The 27750-nt window shown below is 47.2% G+C and overlaps 1 protein-coding gene across 1 annotated transcript in view; it reads left to right on the top strand.

Moving 5' to 3' along the window:
- The first annotated feature begins 2485 nt into the window (after positions 1 to 2485).
- The window catches only part of CLNK (cytokine dependent hematopoietic cell linker), an 84284-nt gene continuing 59019 nt past the window's right edge, over positions 2486 to 27750 (top strand). The window contains exons 1-4 of the mRNA XM_045881826.1: positions 2486 to 2589; positions 7590 to 7661; positions 17352 to 17380; positions 27216 to 27253. Coding sequence (XP_045737782.1) covers positions 2486 to 2589; positions 7590 to 7661; positions 17352 to 17380; positions 27216 to 27253 — 243 coding nt within the window. The remainder of the gene's footprint in view (positions 2590 to 7589; positions 7662 to 17351; positions 17381 to 27215; positions 27254 to 27750) is intronic.

Raw genomic sequence — 27750 nt, 5'->3', positions numbered from 1 at the left:
CAGAACTTCACTGGAGCATTCAAAACCATTCACCAGACACAGCAAGAAAATTCTAGAGTTAAGTCCAGTGATATAACCTCTAATGCCCATGAAGTACTAGATTAGATAATGAAGTTGAATTTCCTGCTTAAAAGAAAAAAGGACATGTTGGAATCTAATATTCTATTTACCTGGGAAAATATTGGGCAATTAACTCGCTGCCAAGGAAGAAGTTGCTGCATTTAAATTAGACCAGATCCTCGATGGATGACCACCCAGTACACCCAAGCACCCAAAACAAATGGCTGGGAAAAAGACCAAAATTATTGAACGGCTTAATTTTACTTCGTGTAAAGTCCCTATCAGCAGTAGGTCTCCACTTTTTCTAGCTGATGCTTCTCACTCTCCTGAAGTTAAGGAGAGTTCTATGTTGGTATCCTCAGCTATATGAGATAATAATCACATGCTGGTTGTTCTCAAAAGAAAAATCAGAAAACAAAAAAGAAACAACCTAAACCAACAAATTAGGTAATATTTAATGCTAGGACTTTGTATCTCTCTAATCAAGTAACCCACACTTTTGACCTGGGTGAAATGGTTTAATTATCAACCACCCTTCTCAATGCTACTGGTTGTCCACCTCTGGTAATCTTTAGTCATTCTGAGTGAGAATCAGGTCCTAGATAAGAAAAATGACCACTAACATGCAGTCAATAGGTTCTCTCCTACTGAAAAATAGAGCCAAGGCCCATTTTGGCTTTGAGAACTCAGACTTGCTAAAGAGTCAGAATCAGTGTGATTTTTGTTCTAGACTTTGTGAGTCTCCACCTAGGTCCCCCTCAAACTTCTTTGGGAATTGCCTTGGTTGGATTTGCCTTCCCTGGGACAGCCCACATCCACTGACTGGTCCACCAGGGGCACAAAAGCCCAGCCCTCCTACCACAGCTCGGGACAACGGTGAAGGGCCATCACGATAGCATCAGAGCACAGCCCACATCCTCCCTCTGCCAATCTTGCTCCTTTTCTTTCCTTCCTTGGGAGCTGATTCCAGGAGCTCACCCTAATGCACTTCCTGCGTGATTCCATTTCAGGGCCTATTTCCTCAGGATCCGAACATGCATCAATTCCTGAGGAGATAGAGCATGCGTTAAACACAAGAGGAAGAAATCCAATAGAGCTGGGGATAGAGTGGGACCAGTCTCACAGGGTGCTGTGAGGATTCCATGGATTAATATGTGTGAAATGCGAAACAATAGCCAGGAAGCTGTAAATCCCATGTAAGTTTTGAGTTGTCATTATCATCATTACATAGTATTATACGTTATTACCACTCGTGATCTTGGAGTCAACAATGCAGCTGCACAAGTCACTGAAGGAGAGTTATGGCTTAAGAGCAATTTGTGTGATTTCTCGGGAGTCTGCAAGATCCCTGTGAATGTATAGAATGGGAAGCTCCTGAAAAAGCTGCACTTGATCTGAAAGTTCATGAAGAGAAGTGTAATTTCACAGCAGAAGAAACTGTAGTGCTCTTTCTGTGCCTGTCAGACTGCACCCACCATATTGGGTGTAGCTGGGAGTACAGGAGACGGTGAGGAAATTTGAGGGGAATGACCAGGACAGATTGAAGCAGGTATTTTTGGCTCTCAAAATAGGTTGCCCCACATTCCTCTCCACCTCCCAGCTCACTCTGTCATCTGTCTGGCAAATAGCAATAGGCCCTCATTCATCATTGTGGGGAAGCCGCCCCTGACTATCTCCTCACTTAAAGATTTAACCAGTTTCTTCCTTCTTTTTCCTTCTAGATCACATAGGTTTTTCTTGTTGTTGTTATTTGTTTGTTTTATCATTGCATTTATAGTTTTGCCTTAATTTGGATTTGGATCTAATTTACTTTCTGTCCTTGGGACATGTTAGATGTTCCTGTTTAGTTTCCTAGGGCTGCCATCACAAATTACCATAAACAGGTGGCTTAAAACAACATAAGCTTATTCTCCCACAGTTCTGGAGCCCAGAAGTCTAAAATCAAGGTGTCAGCTGGGCTGTGCTCCCTCTGAAGACTCTAGATGAGAATCCTTCCTCACCTCTTCCAGCCTTGGGTGGCTCCATGGCCCCATGGCTCCAGTCTCTGCCCCCATCTTCATGTGGGTCTTCACACAGCCTTCCTCCATGTTCTCTTCTCTCCTCTCTGTCATTGGTTTTAGGGCCCGCCCTACTCTGGGATGATCTCATCTCAAGATCCTTAGCAGGATTACATTCTCAAAGAAACTTTTTCCAAATGTAGTCCCATTCACAGGTCCCAGACACACATATCTCTTGGTAGACACCCCTCAACCCACTACAGCAGGTATAAATTGATTCCACCACGGAACTAGACCACCAGTTCTAAACTATCAGGTAGGTTAGGTCTACTCAAAAAGCAATGGGAATCACAGAAGGTATACAGAAAAAGGAGGGAACAAGAAAACAAACCTGTGAAGGGATACCAGATGGCTTTTGTTAACTGACCATGCAGGAGGGAGGTAGAGAAGAGAAGAAAATCAAAGATGGCCAGAAAGTGTTGAACCTCAAGTGCCAGGAGGATAATCAAGAAGAGAGGCTGGATGGTGTGGGGTGATGTGTTCTTGCTCTTTTTCAGCAGGATGTGAGTTGTTTGGAAGAACAATTAATTGGCTCACCCCCGCTGGCTCTCTGTGCCTCAGTTTCCCCACAAGCCAGTGGCACCTCTTACTTTTCCAGGATGTGCTGAGTTCTCTGAGCAATAAATTAACTTGTATTGCTTCCCTGGTGGGCACTTGAGTAGGATCAATGACAAGTAATAAAGCAGCAGTTTAAAACTGCTGATGTGATTCATTTTACAATGTGGGTGGGACAGGCTGAGCAGCCCACAGGGAAGGACAGCTGGTCCCAAATGTTTGAGGCCTTATAAAATGATGAGTATCTACTTACCCTGCTGTAGTAAACAGAACTGTCATTCCCAGGTTCACAGAGGCAATGGCCAACTTGGGAACGCTGAACCTTCTAAGGTCAGATCTCAATTTAATGCAAAGCAAATAATATTGACCCATGATGATTAACATTCTTAATCACATTTTCTGTGACTGAAACTTTATGATTCTTTCAACATTGTACATTAAAAAAAAATGTGTCTCTAAAAACTGGAACCCTAAAGAATGATTTAAAATAGAGAAATCTGGTAGGGGGTAAAACCACGGACATTTCAGTTTTCCTTGAGATTAGCGAACAAAATTCAAAGCCAAATAACTGGGAGGGAGCAGGAAACAGGGAGGGAACCACTTTGATTTCTAATCTCTGCTCTTTCCATGCATTTCCAAAGCAAATAGACTTTAACTAGTTACTATCCAGGTAAATGGCTATTTATTTGCCAGCTTCGTTAATATTTTCCTTACATACTCCATTGTGGGAGGAGTTCAGACCCATTTTCTCTCTGTTCCTCAGTGGTTTTCAGAGGGGCCTGGCTCTGAGCTTCTGGAGATCACTGGCTCCTGGTTCCCCTAAAGCACATCTGACATGCACCTGGCCAGAAGTCAGAGCCCTGGCCTGCAACAAGCCTGGTCACTCTAGCCAAACCCCCTCTGCTCACAGGGCCCCTGTGTCCTCATCTGTATCTTGGAGCTGAGAAGGAGACTTGCCCATCTACTGCTGAGGGTTGCTGTCAACATCAAATAGAAAAAATCTTTGAATTCAACTCTCTTCTTAAAGTTAAAAAGTCAAAAGCAAATTATCTGGGACAGTAAAGGTAGCTTCCAGATGTTGGGTTCTTAAGGTATCTAGAAAGAGGTTAAAATTCTCAGAATCTTTCCCATTCTCCTACAATGGGACTAGTTAAAGCCATTTAGGCAAACGTTACATGGGCTGTCAGAGAACACAAATGCTCTGACATGATACCGAGGGCCTCCTTCTCTGTGCAGGGACAGGTCAGAATTTCCCTGGTAGCAGAGAGACCCACAGGATTCGGCACACGAAGGGCACAGTGCGCTTCTGTGGATGAGCCCAAACGGGCAGGCCCTTTTGTCAATTCTTTATTGATGCACCTATTCATATCTTACAAACATTCCTGAGGTCAGGTAGCCAATGTGCTGGGAGAGAAACAATTCCCAGGATATGGCTATACTGTCAAGCTGCTAGTCCAGGGGGACATGACCACATGAACAGGCACATACAAGACACTATGATTTAAAAAAAAAAAAAAAAAGATTGTTTACTTGTTTATGGCCTATCTCCCCAACAGCAGTAAGATTCATGAGGCAGACTCCATTAATCTTCTTTAACAACTGCATCCCGCTGCATGGCATCCAGCCTGGTACAGAGTAGATCTGATATCTGTTCATTGAGTTAATGAATGAACAGATCCATGAACAAATAACGAACAGTAAAACAGAGACATATCAAAAGTCCTAAAGAGGAAGCAGGACAGAACTCACGGGAAAGTAGCATTGGAACTAGACCTGGAAGAATGGAAAGGTTTTTGGCAGATGGAGAGGAGGCCAAAGAAAAATCTAATCAGTGATGTGGGAGCATGCAAAGGTAGGGCCCAGAGAGAGGACAGTGTGGGGCCCTGGTGGGGGGACAGGATGGGAGGGAACAGAGACGCAGACAACAGAAATTGTGTTCAAGGCCACCAAGGCAGGCATCTCGGCTATCATGGGAATGAGTTTGGATTTTGTCCCCCAGAAGGGGCAAGTGGTGTGGATTTTCAAGCAGGGAGGTGACTTGATAATATCCTGCTAATTACAAGTTACCCCAAAGATACAAATGTAGTGATCCGAAGGGGCACATGCACCCCAATGTTTATAGCAGCAATGTCCACAATAGCCAAACCGTGGAAGGAGCCTAGATGTCCATCAACAGATGAATGGATAAAGAAGATGTGGTATATATATATACAATGGAATATTATGCAGCCAATCAAAAAATGAAATCTTGCCATTTGCAACGGCGTGGATGGAACTAGAGCGTATTATGCTAAGTGAAATAAGTCAATCAGAGAAAGACAAGTATCATATGATCTCACTGATATGAGGATCTTGAGAAACAAGACAGAGGATCATAGGGGAAGTGAGGGAAAAATGAAACAAGATGAAAACAGAGAGGGAGACAAACCATAAGAGACTCAGGAAACAAACTGAGGGTTGCTGGGGGGTGGGGCGGGTCAGAGGGATGCAGTGGCTGGGTGATGGACATTGGGAAAGTTATGTACTATGGTAAGGGCTGTGAATTGTGTAAGACAGATGAATCACAGACCTGTACCCCTGAAACAAATAATACATCATATGTTAATTAAAAAATTTTAAAAATAAAATAAAACACACAATAGAAAAGGTCAAAAAAAAGAAAGAAAGGTCACTCCTGTGGCATTTTGGTGGGTGGATTGGAGCCCAGGAGGCCAGGAAAGCAGGTAAGGGGTTGATGCTGGGGGTTAGACCTCAGATAAAGAGAGCAGAACAAAGACGGAATAGAGCAAGGAAGAAGGGGCAAGAGAGGAGACATCCGGGGATCTGCCAACAGAGCATGGAGTTGTTGGTGATGGGGGCAGGAAAGAGGAGACTCAAGGTTAGTGCCCAGGCTGCTGGTTTGGAAACTATATGAGCAACGGAGCCACTCACTGGGAAACGGCCTGTGTCTGCTGGAGAATAACCAAGCAGAAAGGTCCAGGAAAGAGATGCCCACGTCAAGAACTTAGAAGTCGGGGTGCCGATGTAGGCATGAATCAAGCTTTACCCAGATAAACAGAAAATAATGAAATATATGAAATAATACAATAATTAAACAATTTTCGAAGTCATGAAATGATGAAAAAATCAAATGAAAAATAACAAAATAACACCATCATCTTTCTTTGTGTCAATTTACATGATGAACAATATCCAAATGACTCACTAAATATTTTAATTTTATTTTAATTTTTTTTTATTTTTAAAGATTTATTTATTTATTTGAGAGGGAGAGCATGAGCAGGGGAAGGAGCAGAGGGAGAGGGAGAAAGATCCTTAAAATAGACTCCCCGCTGAGCACGAAACCCAACCTGGGGCTGGATCCCAGGACCCCGAGATCATGACCTGAGCCAAAACCAAGACTTGGATGCTTAATCGACTGAGCCACCCATGCACCCCACACTAATTTTTTAAAAATATTTATTTATTTGAGAGAGAGAGAGAGAGGGCAGGGGGAGGGGCAAATGAAGAGGGAGAGAGAAGTAGAGGGGGAGAGAGAATCTTAAGCAGGCTCTACACCCAGCGTGGAGCCCGGCACAGGGCTCCATCCCACAACTCTGAGATCATGATCTGAGCCTAGATGCTTAAACAACTAAGCCACCGAGGCACCCCTCACTGAATTTTCTTATTTATCACATCACAGCCTATAGGCTGCACACAAAATCCTAGATGGACAATCTCCGGTCACTGATAGGCATTTCCCAGGGTCCTTGACTCCTGCGTGCACAGGCATTCCCACTGAGGGCCCGCTGCAGACCAGGCGCTCTCCCCCACCCTACGGATGCACAGCCTGCGCCTCTCTGCCCTCGAGGGCATGGTCGTTGAGCTAGCTTAGCAGACCTGATCACAAGCTATGAGTTAAGACAAAAGGAAAATTACAACTCAGACACACACTGTGAAGGAGCCAGTCTTAGAGGGCGGGGAAGGTTCTTCTGAGGACCTGACATCTGTGCTGAGCTCAGAAGCAGAAGAGAGAGAAGGGAGACAATAAACAGTATCTGAAAGAGGCCGGGGGTGGGGGTAGAGAAAGCCCAAGGACCAAGAAGAAGCAAGTTTGCCCCACATGGTGGGAACCAGGAGGACAAGGAGGTCAGCCGAGCTAACGCAGTAGCTGTCGAGGAGCATTTGCGGACGAAACTGTTATCAATAAATCTCTGCTAAAGCTCATGAGATACCTGCAAAAGAAATGGAAGTATATTAAATGTGGCTAATTAAATGAACGAGGGATGCATAATAGTGATGGTTTATGATAGTGTGAGCAAATTAACTCAATTTAAAATAATTTAATCTTTTCATAGAAATGCCATAGCAAAGTATCTAAATTATATAGAATTCCAATAAATATAATTTGAATCTGAATTGCTATTGCTAAGTAATCTGCCTTCCTACCCTGGATGATGTCTGCTAGCCTGGGGTCAAATTCGACTAACATAGGAAGCATCTAGAACATTCCTTGGCCCACAGGCACTGTCCTTCTTTGACAGCCTCCCATCAACCACGTGGTGAAGGTATGATGCTCTTCATTTTACAGAACAATGTCACAGAGACAGGGAGGGTGCGGCGGTGAGCCTGCTGATGTGGGACAGCAGGCCACATTTTCATCCTGACTGGGGTGCTTCTTCACCCCACACTACTGCCCCTTATAAAAGAAAGCTCTTACATTAAAATATATATATATTTTTTAAAGTAATTAAATTACTTGAAACAGATTTTTTTTAACCCCAGTGGAAATGCAAAGAGAGATTTGGAATTATTTGTGAGATGTTCATTACTTAAATCTGACTGGGTGGTTGTTTCTATGAATGAATGCACTTAATTAATTTTTTTCCCCTAGCTTCTTGCTATTTCCTGACTGTAATCTATTTTCTTTCATCCCAGGGGCAACAGAAGGACAACAAAAGAAGGATCCAGTGATTTGAAATTCCAGAACCTCAGTCTGCCAAAAAATAGGTCAGAATATTTACTTGTTTATTCATAGAGGAGTGAAAATTTTGAGGCTGTGGCAAATCAGCTGACCAACACACACACACACACACACACACACCAGGTTAATGTGATAGAATTTTATTGCTGCCAGTGGTCTTAGAGGTCACATGGAGACCAAGGTTCAGAAGGAAAAGAAACTCATGTGGGTTGAAGTACCAGCACACATGCAATGCAGGGAAAGGTTGAGAAGCCCCAAGGCATCCCCAGCATTTCTGACGAGGACTACTTCCACCACCCACCAGGGGTCCAAACAGCCCAGGAGACAGCCACGAAGACGGAAACTTCCATTCTCAGCTTGTGAATGACTTAAATGATGGATCACAGATGCCATCAGGCCCCAAGCCCACCACCAGCTCTCACAAGCGAGGAGAATAGAGAAAGCCATGTGCCTATGTGGTTTCCTCTCTTTGTCCTTCAGCTGAGCAAACATTTACTAAGCAGTCATGACATTAGGACTTGCACAGGCTAGGGAACATGCAGAGATAAAAGACAAAGTCCTACCTCCAAGGGGCTCAGAGCCTGAAAGCTCAGAATGGGGACTAACTTGGTGAAATGACAAGATCCCAATCCTGAAGCCCAATCCAGCTCTGTCATTGCCCAGCAGCCAGACCCTGGGCAACACTCTGATGCCCAGAGGGGGTTGCAGGTCTCCTTGTACCCCGCCAGAGCTCCCTCACTGAGCCCTGCCCGAGCAGTCTCTCTGCCCAGAGGCCCGCGAGGGTCTCAGCGTGTTATACCACACCTTGCAACCCAGCACACTTCAATTCAGGTCAACCACCAAACACCCATTCAGTTCCTACTATGTGCCAGGCCCTGGGGCTTTCTTAGCATCCTAAGATTTACTTGAAGAACTATTTTCCCTAAGAAGAGTAAATGAATGCCTGTAAAACAGAATATTTGAAATATTGTCAAAACCACATTAAGCAAAGGAAAAATTGTGGCTCTTCTCAGACTTGTTCAATGTTTACATTAAATACATTTGAATAATGCATTTTAAGTCAGTTTTTCTTATTTCTTGACAATAGCAAGAGATGGGAGCTGGAAGGGTTAGAAGACTTCCTTCAAATGAAGATGGTTGCAGCAAAATCACATACATCAAAGTAATATTTACAGCTACATTTGAGAAAAGAGAGAGAAAGAACAGTGCTTTTTTCCCCACAGCAAATTATTTCAGGATGTGTCATAGCATGCTCAAGATATATTAAAAAGAGCAACAGACGATGTTTCTGCAACCTGTTCCAAACCATTTATAAACCCAAATTTTAAAAAAAAATCCCATATGCATACAAATCTCTGTGCCACTGCGTATTTTATAATGAAAGTATTATATGAGTATAAATTAGTATTTGAGATACATAAATCCAGTCAAAATGTCTGAACACTACATATTTGGGTCTCCTGTCTTACTTCAAGAACTATTAAACCCACGAGCTCATTCTCCGTACAAATTACAATTATCAGCACTTGGCGGCGAGGAGAGAAGGAGGATGCTGCGGGCAGGCGGGGCTGCGCAGAGAACCAGCCCGGGGCACCGGGTCTCAGTGTCACCCGACGCGCTCACTCACGGAGCGACCTCACTCTGACAAGCCCATTTCCCATCTCAGTGCCTCATAGGCTTTAGAAATGGTATTTGAAAGCAGATGAGTAGGCTGCCTTGTCCCCCACTGACCCCTGTATGTAAAGCAGTGCACGTGTGTGGGAAATAAATGGGTGACCCGTGTAGCACGCCTGGAACATAGTAGGTCCTCAATAAATAACTGGCTAATGATCAGTGAGTGGTCATGGGACCATCATGTGACCATACACTGGGCACCGTTTGAAGAGTTTAATAGGCGGTGTCTCCCTGGATCCCCACAGTTCCGGTCTTACCAGTCTCCTTTTTATAGGAGAGAAGAAGGCATGCCCAGGATCAGTAACTTCCCCAAGGCTGATGAGCTGGGTGTGGTATGGTAAACCTTAGACTTTTCCATATCGTTACTGGTATCTAAAACAGCCCTGGCACTCGATGCGGCTCCCCTCAATACCGCCAGCCCTTAGTTAGGTGAGGGGTCTGCACCCGACAGGTGCAGAGGGCTGTCCCCGGCCACCCCCACACGCACACTCAAACAGGCATGCGCCTCCGGGCCACACAAGATGCACGCACAGATGCTGAGTGCCGGGGCCCCACCCAGCTGATGCGGTCCAGGAGATGATCCAAGAAAAACACAGGACCACATCCACATCCATGACACGTCCACACTACTGATACGAACGCACCCAAAACTCCCCATGGAATTCACTGGGCTGAATCCCCAATATCCACTCCTACCCTGTGCCGCGTCCCCACATGTGTAGACAACGGAAACACACTGAAAGATGTTTTCCAATCGAGTCCAAACTCAAATCTGTAGTTAAGTGCCTGACATGCACCAGCCACCACGAAAGGAATTTTGGCATTTAATCCTCACAATACTGCTCTGAAGTAGTTATTCTAATTCCCATTTTATAGACGAGAGAAGAGTCTGAGAGAGGTTCCATTTGTGGTCAGTCACAAGCTAGTCCCTGGTGACAGCTGGATTTGGATTCAGAGTCTAACCAGAAGTCGAGTGTCAATCCTGGGTTCTAAGTGACCACAACTTTCTGCTGTGTCGGCATGGTCGTGTGGATTTCATTTTCTGTTCCTGTGAGTCTCCAGTCTGCTCGTGTCAAGACTGCAATGAAGAAGGGGCATGTGCAGTGTGCTCCTGAGAAGAGCAAACACATTCTTACAGAGCCTCACGGTGGCACGTCCTGGAGCGTGGCCCCTGGACCAGCATCCATCAGCACCACCTGGGAACTTCTTAGAAATGCAGATTCTCAGGCCCTGACCTCTGGAATCAGAAGCTCGGGTGTGGACCCCGGGCACTGGTGTTTAGACAAGCTCTCTGGGTGATTCCGGTGCCCACTCAAGTTTGAGAACCTCCACTTCAGCAGGGTTACTGAGAGTGCAAGCTTCGGAGCTGGAGTAGGAGGCCTCTGGGCCCAGCACTTACTCTGCCCTTAACCACCACCTGGAGTAGGAGGCCTCTGGGCCCAGCACTTACTCTGCCCTTTACCACCACCTCCAAGAAACGGGAAGGAGTGAAGAAGATGCAAGATGGGGGCCCAGAGGGTAGGAGGAAGTTGGGGGCAGGGAAATTCAGAGATGAAGACAGCCCTTGCCATCAAGATGCTCCGTCTATGGTCGGGGGAAAGTGAAGACTGGTACTGCAGATCACAAGACCCTGTGCCATGTGCGCTGATAGGAACAGACGCAGGCCCCCGGGGGGCACTAAGGGTCGGTGAGGCTAAGGGCTTGCCCACGAGGTTCCCAGCCATGCCTTCACACTCCGAGTGGAGTCTCTTTTCCCATTCCTGACGACAGCACTACGGTTAACACTGCCCCTCACATCCCACACTCCAATGCTCCCAATCTTCACCTCATTGACTGTCCATTTGTCCCTTTTGCCACTAACACCTGCAGCAATAGTTAATTCCCGGGAGGGAGGTGGGGGGCAAGGGACAGGTGGCTTTAATTCCTCAGGGCCCAGGAGAGCCAGTCCTTACCCTTCAGATGTAGGAGCCCTGTTTCTGTGCTAGGAGGCCCACTGGTGGACCCTCCCAGCAGGCAGCCCTCACCCAGGAGACAGACCTGGTGGGGGCAGGGGTGGGGGGGGGGGGAGGGGGGAGGCTGCTGCCTGTTGCTCTTGACCTCTCTGGTTTCACCCTACCCGCCTCCAGAGGCCCTGAGCATCCATGGCACTGACAGATGCATAAGAATACTGCTCCTTCTGGCCCTCCTCAATGGGCAGAAAGGGGAGTATCTTTCTGAAAGGTGTGGCCGGCTGAGAGCTTTCCAGAGGGCTACAAGTGCTTTCACGGAGGGTATGTGGACTACAGTGTGGTGCCCCATCCCTTTCCTGGGCTCGCCCACAAGGAGCTCCCCATGTAGATGCTCAGGAAGCATTACTGAAGGGTTGGGAGGAAGAAGGGCTGGAAGGACCCACCAGGATGCCGTGGGCTTGTACGATGCCCCGTGCCTGGCACAGACTAGATACTTAAATAGGTGGTAGAAGGAACTTTTAGCAGAAGGAAAGGATGGAGAGACGCAGAGAGAAGACAGAACAAGTCAGGGAGGGCAGGCGAGAGGGTGGAGGCCGTGGGCTTGGGAGCCGTTCACCGGCCGGAGGGGCGCTAGATTCAGACTGGGCACCATGCCACCGCCCTGCTCCTCTGCGGTGTAACCCATCCCAGTGCCAGATATGGTGATTTTCCTCCTTCAATATTTGTCAGGGACGTGGAGAGCCCATATTTGAAAGGGATCAGGGTCACAAGACATGCGTTCTGTCCTCCGAGAACTTAAAATCTAGTTGAGGAAAGAAAAAAACACAAGGCTTAACAATGAGATTTGAGTAAGAAATTCGTAACTCCACGCTGCCTTTTGACTCTCCTAGTGTGTTAGGAGAGCAAGCAGCACTGCAGTGCTCAGAGGTGGGGAAGCCCACAGGCCCCCGGGGGACCCTGCAGGGGTAGACAGGGGCTCCCCCAGCCCTGAGGGTCCTGGGAGGTGCAAGCGTTCACACTTCCAGAGTTTTCCCTAGGATCCCTTCGGGGAGCTGCATGCTCCACAAATGTGTTTTGTTTTGTAAAAATAAAATAGAAAAGAGGAGGATTCTTGAAACTAATCAAGGATTCCTTTAACAAAGAATGAGCCCATTCTTTCACTAATTAAATATGAGCATTGACTTGATTCCACCCTGGTGTGAGTTTCATCTGCTTCAAAGTAATGTGGGTGTTGGGAGATGTTCTCCAGTCTGGGATCTGTAACGAAAACGACAGCCTGTTCTAGAGGGGTCCATGTGGGACGCGTGCACACGTGCGGAGCAGGTTCTTCCCGTGTAGTGGACACTCTGCCAGGCCTTGCTGGGGCAGGCGGGTCCACGTAGAGACCCAGACTTGGTTGGCCATGGGTCTCTAAGCTGCTCTAATCTTCGGACGCCCCCCTTATCTCCGTTTCCCTGTGAACCTGTGCCCTGCATTCATGCCCTCGTCCCTGCACTCACTCATGCTTACTTGGCCACACATTTGTGAGTCCAGGCCATGTTCCAGGCATGTTCTGTATTTGGTGCCTGGTTTCCCTTTTAGGGCCTGGGGGCCTGGTGGAGGGAGTTTGAGAAATCGAGTTGTACTCTGTTCTGCTTATGAGAGTGTGAGTTCTGTTGGATAAGTGCCACATGAGCAGAGGAGGGCTGTGGTGGCCCCATAGGAAGCTATGTCCTTCCCTCTCCAGGAGATCCTATGCACACCGGCATGGCCTTTCTGAGATGCAGCTCTGAGCAGGCTTTACCTAGTGCCTCACCCAGTTCCACCTGCCTCCAGGACCATGCAGGCCTTCTAGCTCACCCCTGCTGGTTCCTCATTCTCTGAGCATGAGCACACCATGCCTTTCCAGACCTCAGCTCCCACAGCTCCCTGATACAAACCTGCACCTCCCTCCAGTGCTGGAGGGGAAGGAGGGTGCACCCCACCTGCAGACTGGCTGCATGGGAACCGTGGCACCCCCAACTCCCCTCGCAGGGTAACCTGGGCCTCAGTCCACACAGCCACAAAATGAAAGGGCCAGTTCTGGTAATTAGCCCTAACGTTGAGATAAAGATTCCTGTCCACCGGGGCGCCTGGGTGGCTCAGTCGTTAAGCGTCTGCCTTCGGCTCAGGTCATGATCCCAGGGTCCTGGGAGCATGGGGCTCCCTGCTCCGTGGGAAGCCTGCTTCTCCCTCTCCCATTCCCCTGCTTGTATTCCCTCTCTCGCTGTGTCTCTCTCTGTCAAATAAATAAATAAAATCTTTAAAAAAAAAAAAAGATTCCTGTCCACCAAGAGTTGCCAGGAGATTTGCTGAAATGATTTATAAAAGGCTCACACTTAACCAGCACAGAGCAGGCATCCAAACAGAGGGAAGAAGACAATGAATTTAGAACTTCAGAGTCACCTTCATTTCTCTCTAGATTGCATTTAAAAATGAGTTTAGCAACTCTTATCAATTGTCTGACAAAAATTAGAATTTTAGCTCTTAATGTCAGAAGCAGGTAGTTTCTTAAGGGGAGACGTGGAGCCGAACCAGTCAATCTTGGAGGTTTGGGACGGGGAGTGGGCTGGCAGGTGAAATCACCCTGACCATCTCCCAAGGGGCTTGCCGTGCATTCTCTCCAGCAGTGGGGTGCCTGGGGAGACCCAGAGGGGACCACACATGCCACACTCCAGGGGGGCGATGAAGAACTATCTCCACTCCAGGAGCTTGAGCCTGGAGACAAGAGCCAATGTTGTCTCTATGGGACAGGAAAAACACACCATCCAAACTATGTTCCCATGGATAAGTAAGACGCAAGTGCACCCTGCCTACACAATCAGATCCAGTTCTCCCAGGGAGCGAGGAGGTGGGGGAAGGGAGGGATGGGTTTAATTTAGTGCCCGTTCAGGATTAAAAATTATTAAGCTTATTAAATTATTAAGAAGTATTAAAATTAAAAATAATTCAGAAATTAAAAATCCTTATTTGTAATAAGGCTTAAATATTGAAAACCACAAACTGCTGGAGGTCAGTCTTGTTCATTTCATATTCTGTGAACTCCCCCCACCACGACGTGGATACCTGCCTGCACGAGCCAGAGATGCAGAGGAAGGCCTGCTGCCCTCAGACCCAGAGGTGGAAGGAGCAGGGGGTGGGAACAGTAGAGAGGTGGCTGCCAAACCATCCCACCATCCAGCCGAGGCCCGTTCTCATGTGGCCGTGTTATGGATGCCAATGACGCAAAGGAGCCAAGGAGCATCCTTGTAGTGCCCTGGCAAGAGGCAGCTTGCTAACGAACACATGGGGCTTGCTTGAGCATAAAGAACACATCAGATCTCCATGAAGTTTGCTAGCAGCTTCTTTTGCTAATCACCCTGGGCTGTCAGACTGCAAAGAGCATTAACACAACAGCCTTGTCAGGTACCTTGTCAGCTGCTGGTCTGCACTCCAACTAGACATAACTGTGGAGTCCAGGTCCCCTCCGGGGCTCCCTCCTTCCCAGGCCCTCAGAGGCAGGTTCCAGCCTTCTTCGCCTCCCTCCCCGCTTTCTGGGCTCAGCTGGAGTAACAATGCTGCTCCCGGCTCTGCTGAGGCTTCCTCTGCTAATTCATTTGGCTTGCACTGATGCACAGAGAGCCCTGGGGTGCAGAATCCCAGAGGACATGACATATGAATGAGCGCCATCGCTTTGGGACCCCAGCGAGAGGCAGAGTGGATCCGATAAGCCACTTTCAGACAGCCTCGACCATCGGGAGGAAGCTCCCAGGCAGAGAGCTGGGCGGTCTACGTCGCTGCTGTAGGCTTGGAAATAATAAGAGTAGTGGGACAACTCCTGGCTCCACCGATCGCTTGCTGGGCCACTTCAGGCAAGTCACTTACCTCTTCCGAACATGAGATGCACCTGCAAAGCAGGGAAAGCCTGCCCATCAGAGTGGAGCCTCACTCAGTGCGGGACAGACTCCATCTTCATAGGTGTCAGATGACCCACGTCTGCCTTTGAGGGTCCGAAACTTGGAACAACAAATTGGACAACATTGCCTCCAATGAGCTTGTTAGCATTAACAGTTTTTGATTCTAAAAGCCAGGTGAAGCCAAGGTCAGAAGAAGGACAGAATCCTAGCTTAAAAGCCAAAGTTCTTGCTAGGCTCCCCGGGGAGAGTGAGCATCCTCTTCCTCACTCCTGGGCTCGGGCTTACACACGTCGCTGCCTCCAGGCAAGGGTCGCCATTCACAATCGCGAGAACATATTTACATTTCACATGTCACGAGTGACAGGTCTGGGGAGCCTTTGGAGGCCTTAATCAAAGACGAAGATGTCAGGGAAGAGGCCCTGTGTTCAAAGTGTCAAGAGAGAGCTCTCAGGCCCCAGATAAATGACCTGCTCCTTCCTGGCTGATTTACTGCTAATTTCTGCAGAATCTCGGGCAGCTTGAAAGGACGCCAAGAGCGAACCACAAGGGCTCTCAGACCACAGCTGCATACTGCTTCCCGACTCACCACCGCCCGCAGGCAGGGCCGGGGAGGCGGCGAGGACCGGGGGATCCGACAGGCTGGTGTCAGGTCCCTCGCTCTCTGTGGGACTGGGCAAGCTGAAGAGCTCTCTGAACCTCCCATTTCCTCGTCTATAAACTTGGGACAGTGTTAACCACCCCACAGGGCCAGTCAGAGTATTAAAACGGCAGAGGACAAAGGGTGAGCAGGAAGCCAGACTCAAGGGCCATGGCCTCCTGGTTACTCAAAGCTCCCAGCTTAACTGTCGGGGGCCTGATGTCCCAGCCACCAGCCAGGCCTCATAAATATTTACACCCGGCGTGTGTTGCGATGCTCAATTAATTGCTCCTATGACGTACTTTGAGAGCCTCGGAGGACAGGCGCCGTGTGAGGCCCAGGATTATTAAAGGCACAAACAAGTTGGCTCACAGAAGCAGCATCCTCCAGAGCCTTCCACCACCCCAGAGCTTTTCCGATCTTTGCCCAAAATCTAATCAAAAAGTGTTTCCAAAAGCACCCTGTCCAATGTGAATGTGCTGGCCAGGCAAAGACCCTACTAGAAAATGGGCAAACACACATACAGACAACTCACAACAGAAAAAATCCAAGTGGGGCGCCTGGGTGGCTCAGTGGTTAAGCGTCTGCCTTCAGCTCAGGTCATGATCCCAGGGTCCTGGGATCGAGTCCCACATCGGGCTCCCTGCTCGGCGGGAAGCCTGCTTCTCCCTCTCCCACTCCCCCTGCTTGTGTTCCTGCTCTTGCTGTCTCTCTCTCTGTCAAATAAATAAAATCTTAAAAAAAAAAAAAAAAAGGAAAGAAAAAAATCCAAGTGGCCTAAAACCACTTGGAAAATAATAATAATAATAATTCAGGCTCACTAGGCATCAGGGAATTAAAACAGGTAAAATAAGGAATCAGGTGCCAAGTAGAATCATTTTAAAGGATGGATTTAAGGGTGGTGAGATGCAGCGAGATGGTCACTTCCCGCTCTGTGGATTAGCACCTAAATTGACCCAACCAACCTGGAAGGTACCTGAGTGATCTACAGTGAGGGGTTTGGAAGAACCCCATTGCCTGACCCCTTCACTGCACTTGGTGGAGTCTCTCCATGGAAATATTTGGGGATTAGATGAAAAATGCAAGCACGGATGCTCCCTGCAACATTATTCACAATAATAAAGACTAGCAAGAACCTAAATGTCCCCTCTAAAAATCACAGCCAATAAATATCATGTCTTTGAATAATAGCTAGAGATATATAGTGCATTTTTAACATCAGCAGCCCATACATTCTTGTGCTATTTTTATGCAGCTATATGTTTAGATGTATGCATACACCCCATCATAAACACATGCACATATGTATGGCAGATTTGCCAAAATATTACCTGGGGCAGAGCTGTTTTCTTCTCTGTGCATTTTTCTATTTTCCGGATTCTCTGTAATGAGACGTTGTTTTAGATCTAGAACAATGTGAACACGAGGAAATCGTTCCGTAGGCTGATCTGGGAAATGCACGTGATGGCTGCACACTCCTCTGGGGAAGGTGTGTGACCCACATGCCATGGACACTGACCTTGGTTCTCTTTTCTGCCCTAGGTCATGGCCTCGAATCAACAGCACCGCAGGTAAGTCAGGGGCCCTCCATCGCCTGAGCGGTGGGAATGTCAGCATGGGACTGTTAGTCTTCCTTCCATTCTCTTCTGCTTTTCCTTTGATAAAACTATCAGCCTGTTCCAACTGGCATTAGCCACTGACGGTCTCTCCCTCTGGCTGCTCCTGGGGTGCAGCCTGGTCTGTGACTTCCAAAAGCTTTGGAAGCTGGTAGGCTGATGGGGAACCCTGGCTCCCCACTTTTTAGCTGTGAAGCCTGGGACGAAGCACAGATCCCTCCAGGCCCGAGTTCCTTCATTTGTAAAATGGGTGAAAGTCTGCCTAAATGTCAGCATCGTGGCCACTTGGTAGGGCTCGTTCAACTGAACTCTACATAATGGCTTCCCCCCAAAGTATGTGTTAAGCAGATGACTGATTAATTTTATGTTTCTGTTGCATCTTTTTTAGAGCCTAGTTCTGAATCCCATTAAAGTTTGAGTAAAAGTATGTACTATTCATCTTAGAGCATCATTATTTCAGGGAAAGTCCAATAGAACGTCCCTAGAAAGCTGGTGGCCATAAGTGATGGCTGCAAAGAGACAGAATAAAGTGAGAAATAGACAAGAAGTGTGCAAAGAAGGGATAGAAGCATAGGAAGTGATGCAATCTGCAAATGAACTCAAAGGTTCATAATGGTGCATGTTGGAGCATGTAGCCAGCACTAAGCATGTCCCAAAGAGCCATGAGAAGTGGAGAAAAGCAAAATCAAAACTGCAAGTATGAATATAAATAAGAAACAAGCACCCAGCTCTAATCCCTCTTACAGAAAATGCTTTTAGTAAGCTTCCCAGTCCTTTGCTAACAAAGGTTACATTCTGTCAAGGTAGATATTTCCAGACTGTACTGGAGTCTTTGATCCCAAATATACCTCCCTCCACTGGCTTGCTACCTCTCATCCCTTCCCACTACCCACTTAGAGTCTTGGGTGTACTCTAGACACTTCCAAAGGGGATGGTGCCTGGAAAGGAAATTGCCAATCTGATGCGGTGGCTGGCAAGTTATAAACCCCTCTCCCTTCACCTGCTTTCCACATTCCTGAAGATAGAGAAAAACTGACAGGTGGGTATTCCATTTCATTAACAACATTCAAGAGAGAGAAGCAGGGGGGAAAAAAACAAAAACAAATCAAAACCCCAAGAGAGCTGATTGAGATAAAGCTGCCCAGGCCTGCCCGTACGCACTGGAATCTATATTCTGCCAAAAATATTTTTTTTTAAAGATTTTATTTATTTATTTGACAGAGAGACACAGCGAAAGAGGGAACACAAGCAGGGGGAGTGGGAGAGGGAGAAGCAGGCTCCCCACAGAGCAGGGAGCCCGATGCGGGGCTCGATCCCAGGACCCTGGGACCATGACCTGAGCCGAAGGCAGACGCTTAACGACTGAGCCACCCAGGTGCCCCTCTGCCAAAAATATTAACAGCAAATCACACCACCCCAGCCTGTGCATGTTTATGAACCATGGCAAGTATCTATTAAAATAGAACAGAACTGATATAATTAAAGATACACATGATTCACATAACAGGTTGTTTGCCACAATATCTGTAACATTTCTAGATATTTTTAAGTTGTTTGCAATTCTTTACCATGGGCTTAATTGAAAATATGGTGGGGCATCCATAGGAGAGAATACTATATAGCCATTAAAAAAGATGACATTGAAGCATATTTATCGACATGGATGTGTTATAGTATGCTATTATGTGACAGAGCAAGCGAGAAAACAGTGTGCTCAGACCTACATAGGCTCTACCATGTGTGCATGTATGTGAGTGATCAGGCTACAATCAAGTATTTTTAGTGGTCGTCTTATTATGGGGACTTTATAGTAATTTTTATTCCCTTCTTTTTGCTTATCTGTACCTTATAAATTTTCTACAGTAGCATATATTTTTGTATGCCGAAAACAATATATATATATTGTTCTGAATCCCATTACAACAATATATATATTGTTTTCGGCATACAAAAATATATGCCTGGAAAAGACAGACACATATTCAACTTGGACAATCTATTAATACCAATATCTTCTGTGAGGCTGATTTATAGAGAACAGTGCCATGTTTTTTCCATAAAATAAACTCAGGAGTTTCTCTCCTTCCACTGATTAAAGAAGGAAATTAAAGAAGATAGCCCGATTTAGAAAGTGGTCCTTCGCTCTTAAGGTACCGTACACAGTAAGAACCTTGATAAAGATATACATTGGCTGTTTCAGTTAAATGGACAAGAAGTTTCATTTTGTCCAGGGCTACTTGTTTTGTTTTTGTTTTTTGTTTTGTTTTGTTTTGTTTTTTCCTAAGGAAAGCAGTCTTGAAAGTTGGTTTCTCCCACTTTTAAAAGAAAAATTAATAAGGATTTTTAGAAGTAGGTGGAGGAACAACAAGAATGGGATACGTGAGCATCCAATGCCCCCTGCTGGCCTATTTCTAGACATTGCAATACTTGTATTAATTTGGCAGAGGCTGGCTCTCCCCCCAACATGTTGGCAAAATGGGTGGACAGAAACAGTGAAAGGTTGATGGTTGAATTGCTGGGAAAAGGTGTTCCCCAAGGTCTCCTAAGCAACAGGCCAGGATTCCAAGTCGTCCACGATTGGTAAACACAGGAATTCAGAGTTGTCTTTAAAATGTGTGTCCCGGGTGCCCGGGTGGCTCAGTCGGTTAAGTGTCTGCCTTCAGCTCAGGTCATGATCCCAGGGTACTGGGATCGAGCCCCTCATCGGGCTCCCTGCTCTGCGGGAAGCCTGCTTCTCCCTCTTCCACTCCCCCTGCTTGTGTTCCCGCTCTCGCTGTGTCTCTCTCTGTCAAATAAATAAATAAAATCTTTAAAAAATAAAATAAAATAAAATAAAATGTGTATCAGAATCACTATAGTCACAAACGTGTATTCTCAAGCCCACTCCAGGGTCTGTGCTTTCACAGGTCTGTAGCAAGACCAGCGAGTCCTTGCCCTTCCCAAGGTAATGCCAGCTCGCGTAGCGCTAGGACTGTCTCTGGAAAATCACCGGCTGAAGCAACAATAGATAGAAAGGAAACTATCAAGACTGTCTCCACCAAGAAGCTGCTGTCAATTCTCGGGACAACAACCGTCTCAGAATATTTTATTTGGATTTCAAGAGAAACCTTGCGGTTCCTAAAAGACAAACACTGATGAAAGCAGCACAAGTAGAGAAAAGAACCCGGGGCCATAGGTCTGGAGCCCAGAATTTGAACACTCCTTCTCCCATGACATCAGAGAGACCTAGGCCCCGTGAATGAGAGAAAATGGAAAGAAACTAACATACATAATGAGCCCCTAGTTTGTGCCAGGCATTTTACAGACGTCTCTAATTTAGCTGTCGGGTGCTGATAATACACTATAGATTAAGCAAACTGATGCGCGCCTGGGTGGCTCAGTTGGTTAAGCGACTGCCTCCGGCTCAGGTCATGATCCTGGAGTCCCTGGATCGAGTCCCGCGTCAGGCTCCCTGCTCGGCAGGGAGTCTGCTTCTCCCTCTGACCCTCCCCCCTCTCATGCTCTCTCTCTCTCATTCTCTCTCTCAAATAAATAAATAAAATCTTAAAAAACAAAACAAAACCAGAAGACCTATTGGGGCGCCTGGGTGGCTCAGTTGGTTGAGCGACTGCCTTCGGCTCAGGTCATGATCCTGGAGTCCCGGGATCGAGTCCCTGGATCGAGTCCTGCATCGGGCTCCCTGCTCGCCAGGGAGCCTGCTTCTCCCTCTGACCCTCCCCCCTCTCATGTGCTCTCTCTCATTCTCTCTCTCTCAAATAAATAACTAAAATCTTTAAAAATAAATAAATAAATAAATAAATAAATAAATAAATAAATAAATAAAGATTAGGCAAACTGAGCCCAAGGGAAGCTAGATCCCTGGGAAGAAGTCAGCAGCGTAGAACTCAGATCTGCCCCAGTGCTCTTGTTCACGCTGGGGCAAGCAGTGTTTTCATCTTTAAACTGAGGCTGTCAACCAACCCTGTCACTGAATCCCTGAGCCTCACAGCCGGACGGGGCGCCGGCTTGACGGACCACTGGGGAGACTCGACAGAGCCACGTCAACGGAGTTGAATGTTGAAAAAGGCATTGCTTTTGTTTTAAAATGAGAGCTCAGTAATGAACAAGCTCCTAATATGGATCTGAAAGCAGAGGACGCACAATCTGGACTGAGTGGAAAAGATTTGGTCATGAAGTTGAACTTGAAATGTGAAACACAGCTGTTCACTGGGGGGACACACAGCCAGGGGGTTATTTTTTCAAACTTCTCAGCTGCTGCTTGGGGTGGACACCACTCTTCTCGTGCTACAAGCTGATAGTTAGCTGAGGCTTACGGGCTTGTCTTAGGTCACGTGGCCAGAATCGGGCCAGGTTTTGAACCTAGAACTTCTAACTTCTCATTCAGCTCCCATGAGATATGCGTTCATGCCTTTCATCAGAGGCTCCGCTACATTTTTGATGAATTCCAAAGCTGACCTCCACAAGGAGATAAAACAGTAAAGGCTGAAAGACATGTTCAGAAAGAAATCACGGGGGTTTAAATGTGACATGTTTATTTTCTTCTACGTAAGTCACATCCGGAGGCAAGCCGTGCAAGGCTGTTTAGCAGCTCTGCTCCCCCAGGTCCTCAGAGATGCTGCTTCCTCCCTGGTATTGGGCTCAATCCCGTTGCCTAAAAGAGTGATCGCCCTGTTCCAGGCAGCAGGAGGGAGGAAGGGAAGAAAAAGAAGAAATCAACAGTGCCCAATAATTGCTCTTCTGAAAGTTTCCTGAAAATTGTGAGTTGATTCTCTGCCTCTTCCATTTACCAAAACAGAGTCATGGGCACACATGACCACGAGGAAGACTGGGATGTGTAGCAAGTACTTGGTCTAGTTGCCCATGTACGCAGCTGACGGCCACGGCTTCCAGGACGGACGGGAAAGTGGACGAGGGGAGACACACAGCCGTCTGTCTCCTCTTCAGAGTTCCTAGTGACGGGTCGTTGGGACCCGCTGGCCTCTCCCTTATCACCACGTGTTGATGAGCAAGCCCAGGGGCAGCCTCTGGAGCCAGAGCCCACGCTCACCTTCACCACATCTCTCCCCGCCCCCCGCCCTCCAAAATCTTGTGACTGCCATGAACACAGAAGCTGCATCTGCTTGGGGAACCTGGCTGGTTTGGGAATGCCATCTTCTGCAAAGCTCGGTGACTCCACTTCGCAGAGAAACAGGAACTTCTAAAGTGCCGCAGGCTCCCTACTCTCACTTCCCTTCTCCCACCAGAGAAGCAGATTCTCTTGATGGCACCTGCTGGGAACTGTTTCAGCTGGTGACTGCCTTTGAAGGCGACCATCCCATGGAGCCAGCCCTTGGGGGTGCATCCAGCACCCCTGCCCAGTAAAGGCGCGAAAACGCACCAGCCTTGCGCTTCCAGGGGCTTCCGTTCAAGGACGTGTTTACGAGTGCAGATAGCCTGAGCTTCTCTCTAGCTTTATCTGACTTGCATGGCCCATCTCCCATGGGAAGGAGCTGGAGCTTCCAAGCCAGCGGTCTACAACATCGTGTGAGCAGATGCCACCACAGAAGCTCGTGCAGAAAGTAACTGCTTTGCACTGGGGGCCCGGTTTTGCTTTCTTTCCTCTCTCTTTTTTTTTTTTTTTTTGGAAGCACCCAAGATGCAAGTGGTCGGGGAACCTTAACTGGATGGCCATTGGCCAGAGGCCTTTTTCATACTTCTGTGGTCCTGAGAAGAGGTGTCCAAGCTGATAGCCAAGGGCTGGGGTCATCGGGAAACCTCCAGAGACGACACATACTCATCTTCACTTCCCTTCTAAAAATGACTTTCCAGGGAATGTTGTCTTTTGTAAAGAGATGTTGTTTCCTTGAGAGGAACGCAAGAGTCCATTGTTCTCCGGAGCAGTTTGGGGTCAGTGGCTGATGAACGACCCTCCACAGACACATGAGTGTAACTCTTCCAGGATGATGTGAAAAGCTGCTGGGTAAACTTCCTTCGTCTTTTTAGAAAATGGCTCTCTGGGAGGAGCCAGCCTATCCTTCGGCCCCAGGAAGACTCAAAGACCTGGAAGGGTTTGGGGTGCCTATGTGGTGGGGATCTGGGGCCCGCGGGAGGGAGTGTCAAGCTCACTCAGCCAGGGAGGAGATCGGGTTCTCCTTGCTTTTCTATCGCTGGCTCTCGATGCTGGAGTGTTTCCACACTGTGCATTCGCTGCGCACCTGCCATATACCGGGTTACAGGAGTGATCAAGGGCCTGAAATCTCAGCACCGCCTTGGGGGAGGCAGGTACCAGAGTCTGTAACTACAGAGCATATTTATTGGCTTGCTTTGCTCCTATATGCTATGCGGAAACCAAAAAAGAGTGTATTAATCAGGAAGGGCTAACATCTATAATGCATGAACTACAAATGTTAGTAGTTTAATAAAATAAAGATTTATTTCTTGTTCACATCACAATCCGATGTGGATCGAAGGAAGTCTTTTCCCCAAACGCTCATTCGGGATTCACTCTCCTTTTACCCATTATCCCTGAAGACCTCAGGGTCTTTTATCTCTAGCCAGCCACTGAGGCAAGATGAGCGTCGAGAGGGTCAAGAGAAGGAGAGGGTCAAGTGGGTCACCCAGGAGTAGTGCACATGCACCCACCTTGTCCCAGTGGCTAGAGCACCATGCCATGGCCACCCGGTGCAAGGCACACTGGGAAAGGTGTGCCAGCCGAGGAAATGGGGCTCGGTGCACATCCTCACAGCATCCTCAAAGCCGTGTGAGGTGCTTGAGGTAGTGAGGACCGGGGCTGGAGAGGTGCTCCTTCATTTTTACCTAAGATTGGTGGTGAGGGAGGGTCCTCCCAGGAAGATGACATTTAAGACATGATCTGATGGATGAAAAGGACCCAGACATAGGCAGAGCCAAGGAAAGAATGTTCTGGACTGTGGCCCAGTGCGTGCAGATCTCTGTGGTGGAAGGAGCTTGGCATACTGGAGAGACTTGAAAAAAGCTAATGTAGCTAATTTCAGAGGCGAGGAAGAAACTAGAAAGAGATGCGATCAGAGAGGGGGCAGGAACCAGCCTGTGCTGGGGGCTGGGGGCCACGGCAGAGAATCCGGATTCCATGGGGCATTCCACGGACCATGAGTGACATGCATGATTTACAGTTTTAAAACTATGCTTTTAAAATTACATTTCTAAACTACATTGTTAGTAACATACGTACTGCAGCAGATAAAGACAACTCCTGCCCTAAAGAAGAGCCAAGTACAGGGGCCCCTGCGTGGCCCAGTTGGTTGAGCGTCCGATTCTCAATTTGGGCTCAGGTCATGATCTCGGGGTCGTGAGATCGAGCCCCATGTCAGGCTCCATGCTTCGTGCAGAGTCTGTTTGAGATTCTCTCTCTCTCCCTCTGCCCCTGCCCCAGCTCAGGTGATCTCTAAATAAATAAAATCTTTAAAAAAGAGCGGGGGGGGCGAGTACATGCTGCCTATTTTTATTTAGGTGTCACAGTGAGTGAGACAGAAAGTAACTGTCCTGACAATTCCGTGACATTAAAGTTACCTAGCATGGTCAGAAAGGGAAGCCCCAGGAGGATCTCAAAGGGCACCGAGCCTTGTGGAAAGCAACACAGAGGAGGTAGGGACTCCAGGTGGAAAAAACCCAAGCAAAGACTCAGAAGTGGCAGGAAACATATTTGGGGGATCCAGGAGAGTCTCAGGCTGCAAGCTCGTGAAGGAAGAGACCCCACAGCTCTCTGTGGTGATGTCGGTATAATGACCACATCCGATGAGGCCAATTTCCTCAAATGAAGTTGTATCAAACTCTGAATCAGACAGCGGAGCTGCTTTCCTAGATCCTGTGGGCCAGAGCAGATCCCCAAAATTTCAGTGCTCATTTGCTCCTTCCAGGCCAGCTGGTCCTTAAGGGTGACCTTATTAATTTAACTCAATTCAAGAGAGAGTACAGATTGTTACTGTGAAAGGCTGGAAAACCTGTGGGTTTCTCCACCACGGCTCTAGGTAGGGGTGTAATCGTGTTGGGTCAGGAAGGTGTCATCGGTGCCCCAGGACAGTGGTAGCTACAAGTCCTACCACCGGGATGGGCTGGCACCTGGCGGCAGGTGCAGGCAGACTCCTGTTCCTGCCTACTCATTATCTCAAGGAAATTAGCTTTGGCTAATTAACACTTCCCTATGCACTGGTCCTAAGCAAATTCCAGAGAGCTGTGTTTCCACTGAGCCAAACTTTCATTAATTTACACATTACACTCTACACAAGGCTTGGGCATGCTAACACAAATCCCCAGCTATTAACTGCATATTTTGGTATGGTAAGAGAATTCGGAGTGGAGGGGCAAAAGTCTAAGAACACGGTGAAGCCAGAGCAAGATGTAGAAATACACATCATCCTGTGGTCTTCTGCGTGACTTGGACACAGGCCAGAAATTTGCCCTGAGATTCTTAACAGCCAAAGGAGGAAGGAAAATGCAATCTCTTATAAAATTGGTGTTTTCCATTAAATCAAAGCAAACTAATCGTTGAGAAGCATGCAGCTCCTGAGACCCGCTTGAAACTTCTCACATATGTGCTAATAAAGAGGATGTGATAAGAACGTTTTCTGCTTATGGTGTTCCTCAGTGTGGACTAACAGCATGACTATAATGCAATTTAGGAAAATTAAGTCTAGAGGAAGCAAAAAACCCTGCAGATCATGTGAGCAGTTCTATGGTGGTTCTGCATCATCTGAGGGTAAAGTTTAAAGCAGAGCATTGATCGAGTGCACTAGACAACCTCCAGGCAATCTTCCATAAAACAAGTCCAAGTCAAGCACTGGCAAAACTCACATGAATAATACTTACTCAACAAACACCTGTCAAGAACTCGTTTGTCCAGGGGGCGACTGGGTGGCTCAGTAGGTTAAGTGTCTGACTCTTGATTTCGGCTGGGGTCCTGATCTCTGGGTCCTGGGATCAGCCCAATGTTGGGCTCTGTGCTCAGCATGGAGTCTGCTTGTCTTTCTCTCCTTCTGCTCCCCTCCTGATCTCTCTTTCTCTGTCTCTCTCAAATGAATAAATAAAATCTTAAAAAAAAAAAAAAAAGAATTCATGTGTTCAATGTTGGGCCCTGTGCCTGGAGCTGGGGACAGATGAGTGAGTAGACCTATCCCCCCCTGCCCGTGAAATACTTCCAATGTGTTCCAGGAGACAGACGTATGGCAGATTACAGCAAATGCAATGTGTGGGCCAGAGGGTGGGGGAGGGGCAAGCAAACCTCTCCACGGGCCCAGACGCCCTCGGAGTCATGACTGGGTGCATCTGGAGCGGGGGAGATGGCGGGGGGGGGTCCTTCTAACCTGATGCTGACCCTCCATAGAAGAAGCGAGCCTTCCTAGTTTGGATTTAATTGTCCAGCCTCCTTTCTCATCGCCCTGCTTTGCAAGAACAGCAGATAGGAGAGGTACGGACATACATACTGCATTTTAGGCAACGGCCATCAAGAGAAATAAATGGCAATGAGCACAGAATTTTCAGAGAAACACAACGGCCACTCTTTTCAAAGTGTTTGTTTGTTGTTTTTTTTTTTTTTAAGATTTATTTATTTATTTTAGAGAGCGAGAGAGAGCACGAGCCAGAGGGGGCAGAGGGAGAGAGAATCCCAAGCAGCCTCTGTGCAGAATGCAGGGCTGGACACAGGGCTCGATCCCACGACCTCTGAGATCACGACCTGAGTGGAAACCGGGAGTCAGTGACCTACCCGGCTGTACCGCTAGGCGCCCCCACTCTTCTCCATGTTTCGCAGTAACATTTTGTCTACTTCTGTTGGCAGGCCAGTCCCGGGCTACCGACGAGCCTCTTCTCGAATGTGTAAGTCAGCCGCTTCCTTTCCCTACTTGTCTGTCTTTGACATGACAAAGTGAGTGGCTCTTTTCAAGGTACTTGATGAATTTAAAGAAAACAACAACAACAACGACAACAAACTTTTCCAAATGGCATGATTTCCTAGCAGAGAAATCTGCATTTCAGTTCTTGAGTATAAACTGTCTTCCCACAATATACATTGTAAATCAAACCATCACACTATGTGCCTTAAACATACACAGTGATGTATCTCAATTATTTCTTAATTAAATTGGAAAAAATAAGTGGATAATAAGGCATTTGATAGAGAGGCAAAAAAAAAAAAAAAACCTGCCTTCCAACTCCTCAGCTATGAAATGCAGATAAAAATTAACTCACATGGCCACTGCGAAGATGAAATAAGATGAAAATGTCACCACATGGTGCTGGCAAGGATGTGACGAGAAAAGCACTTCCTAAAGCTCATGGTGAAATATTAAATTGGAACTAACTTTCTGGAAAGC

This window comes from Mirounga angustirostris, unplaced genomic scaffold (assembly GCF_029215605.1).
Source record: "Mirounga angustirostris isolate CCGP_5_RB_7025 unplaced genomic scaffold, mMirAng1.0.hap1 SCAF_2, whole genome shotgun sequence".
NCBI lineage: Eukaryota > Metazoa > Chordata > Mammalia > Carnivora > Phocidae > Mirounga > Mirounga angustirostris.
The sequence above is the reverse complement of the archived record's forward strand: the minus strand, read 5'-3'. Positions and strand labels throughout refer to the sequence as shown.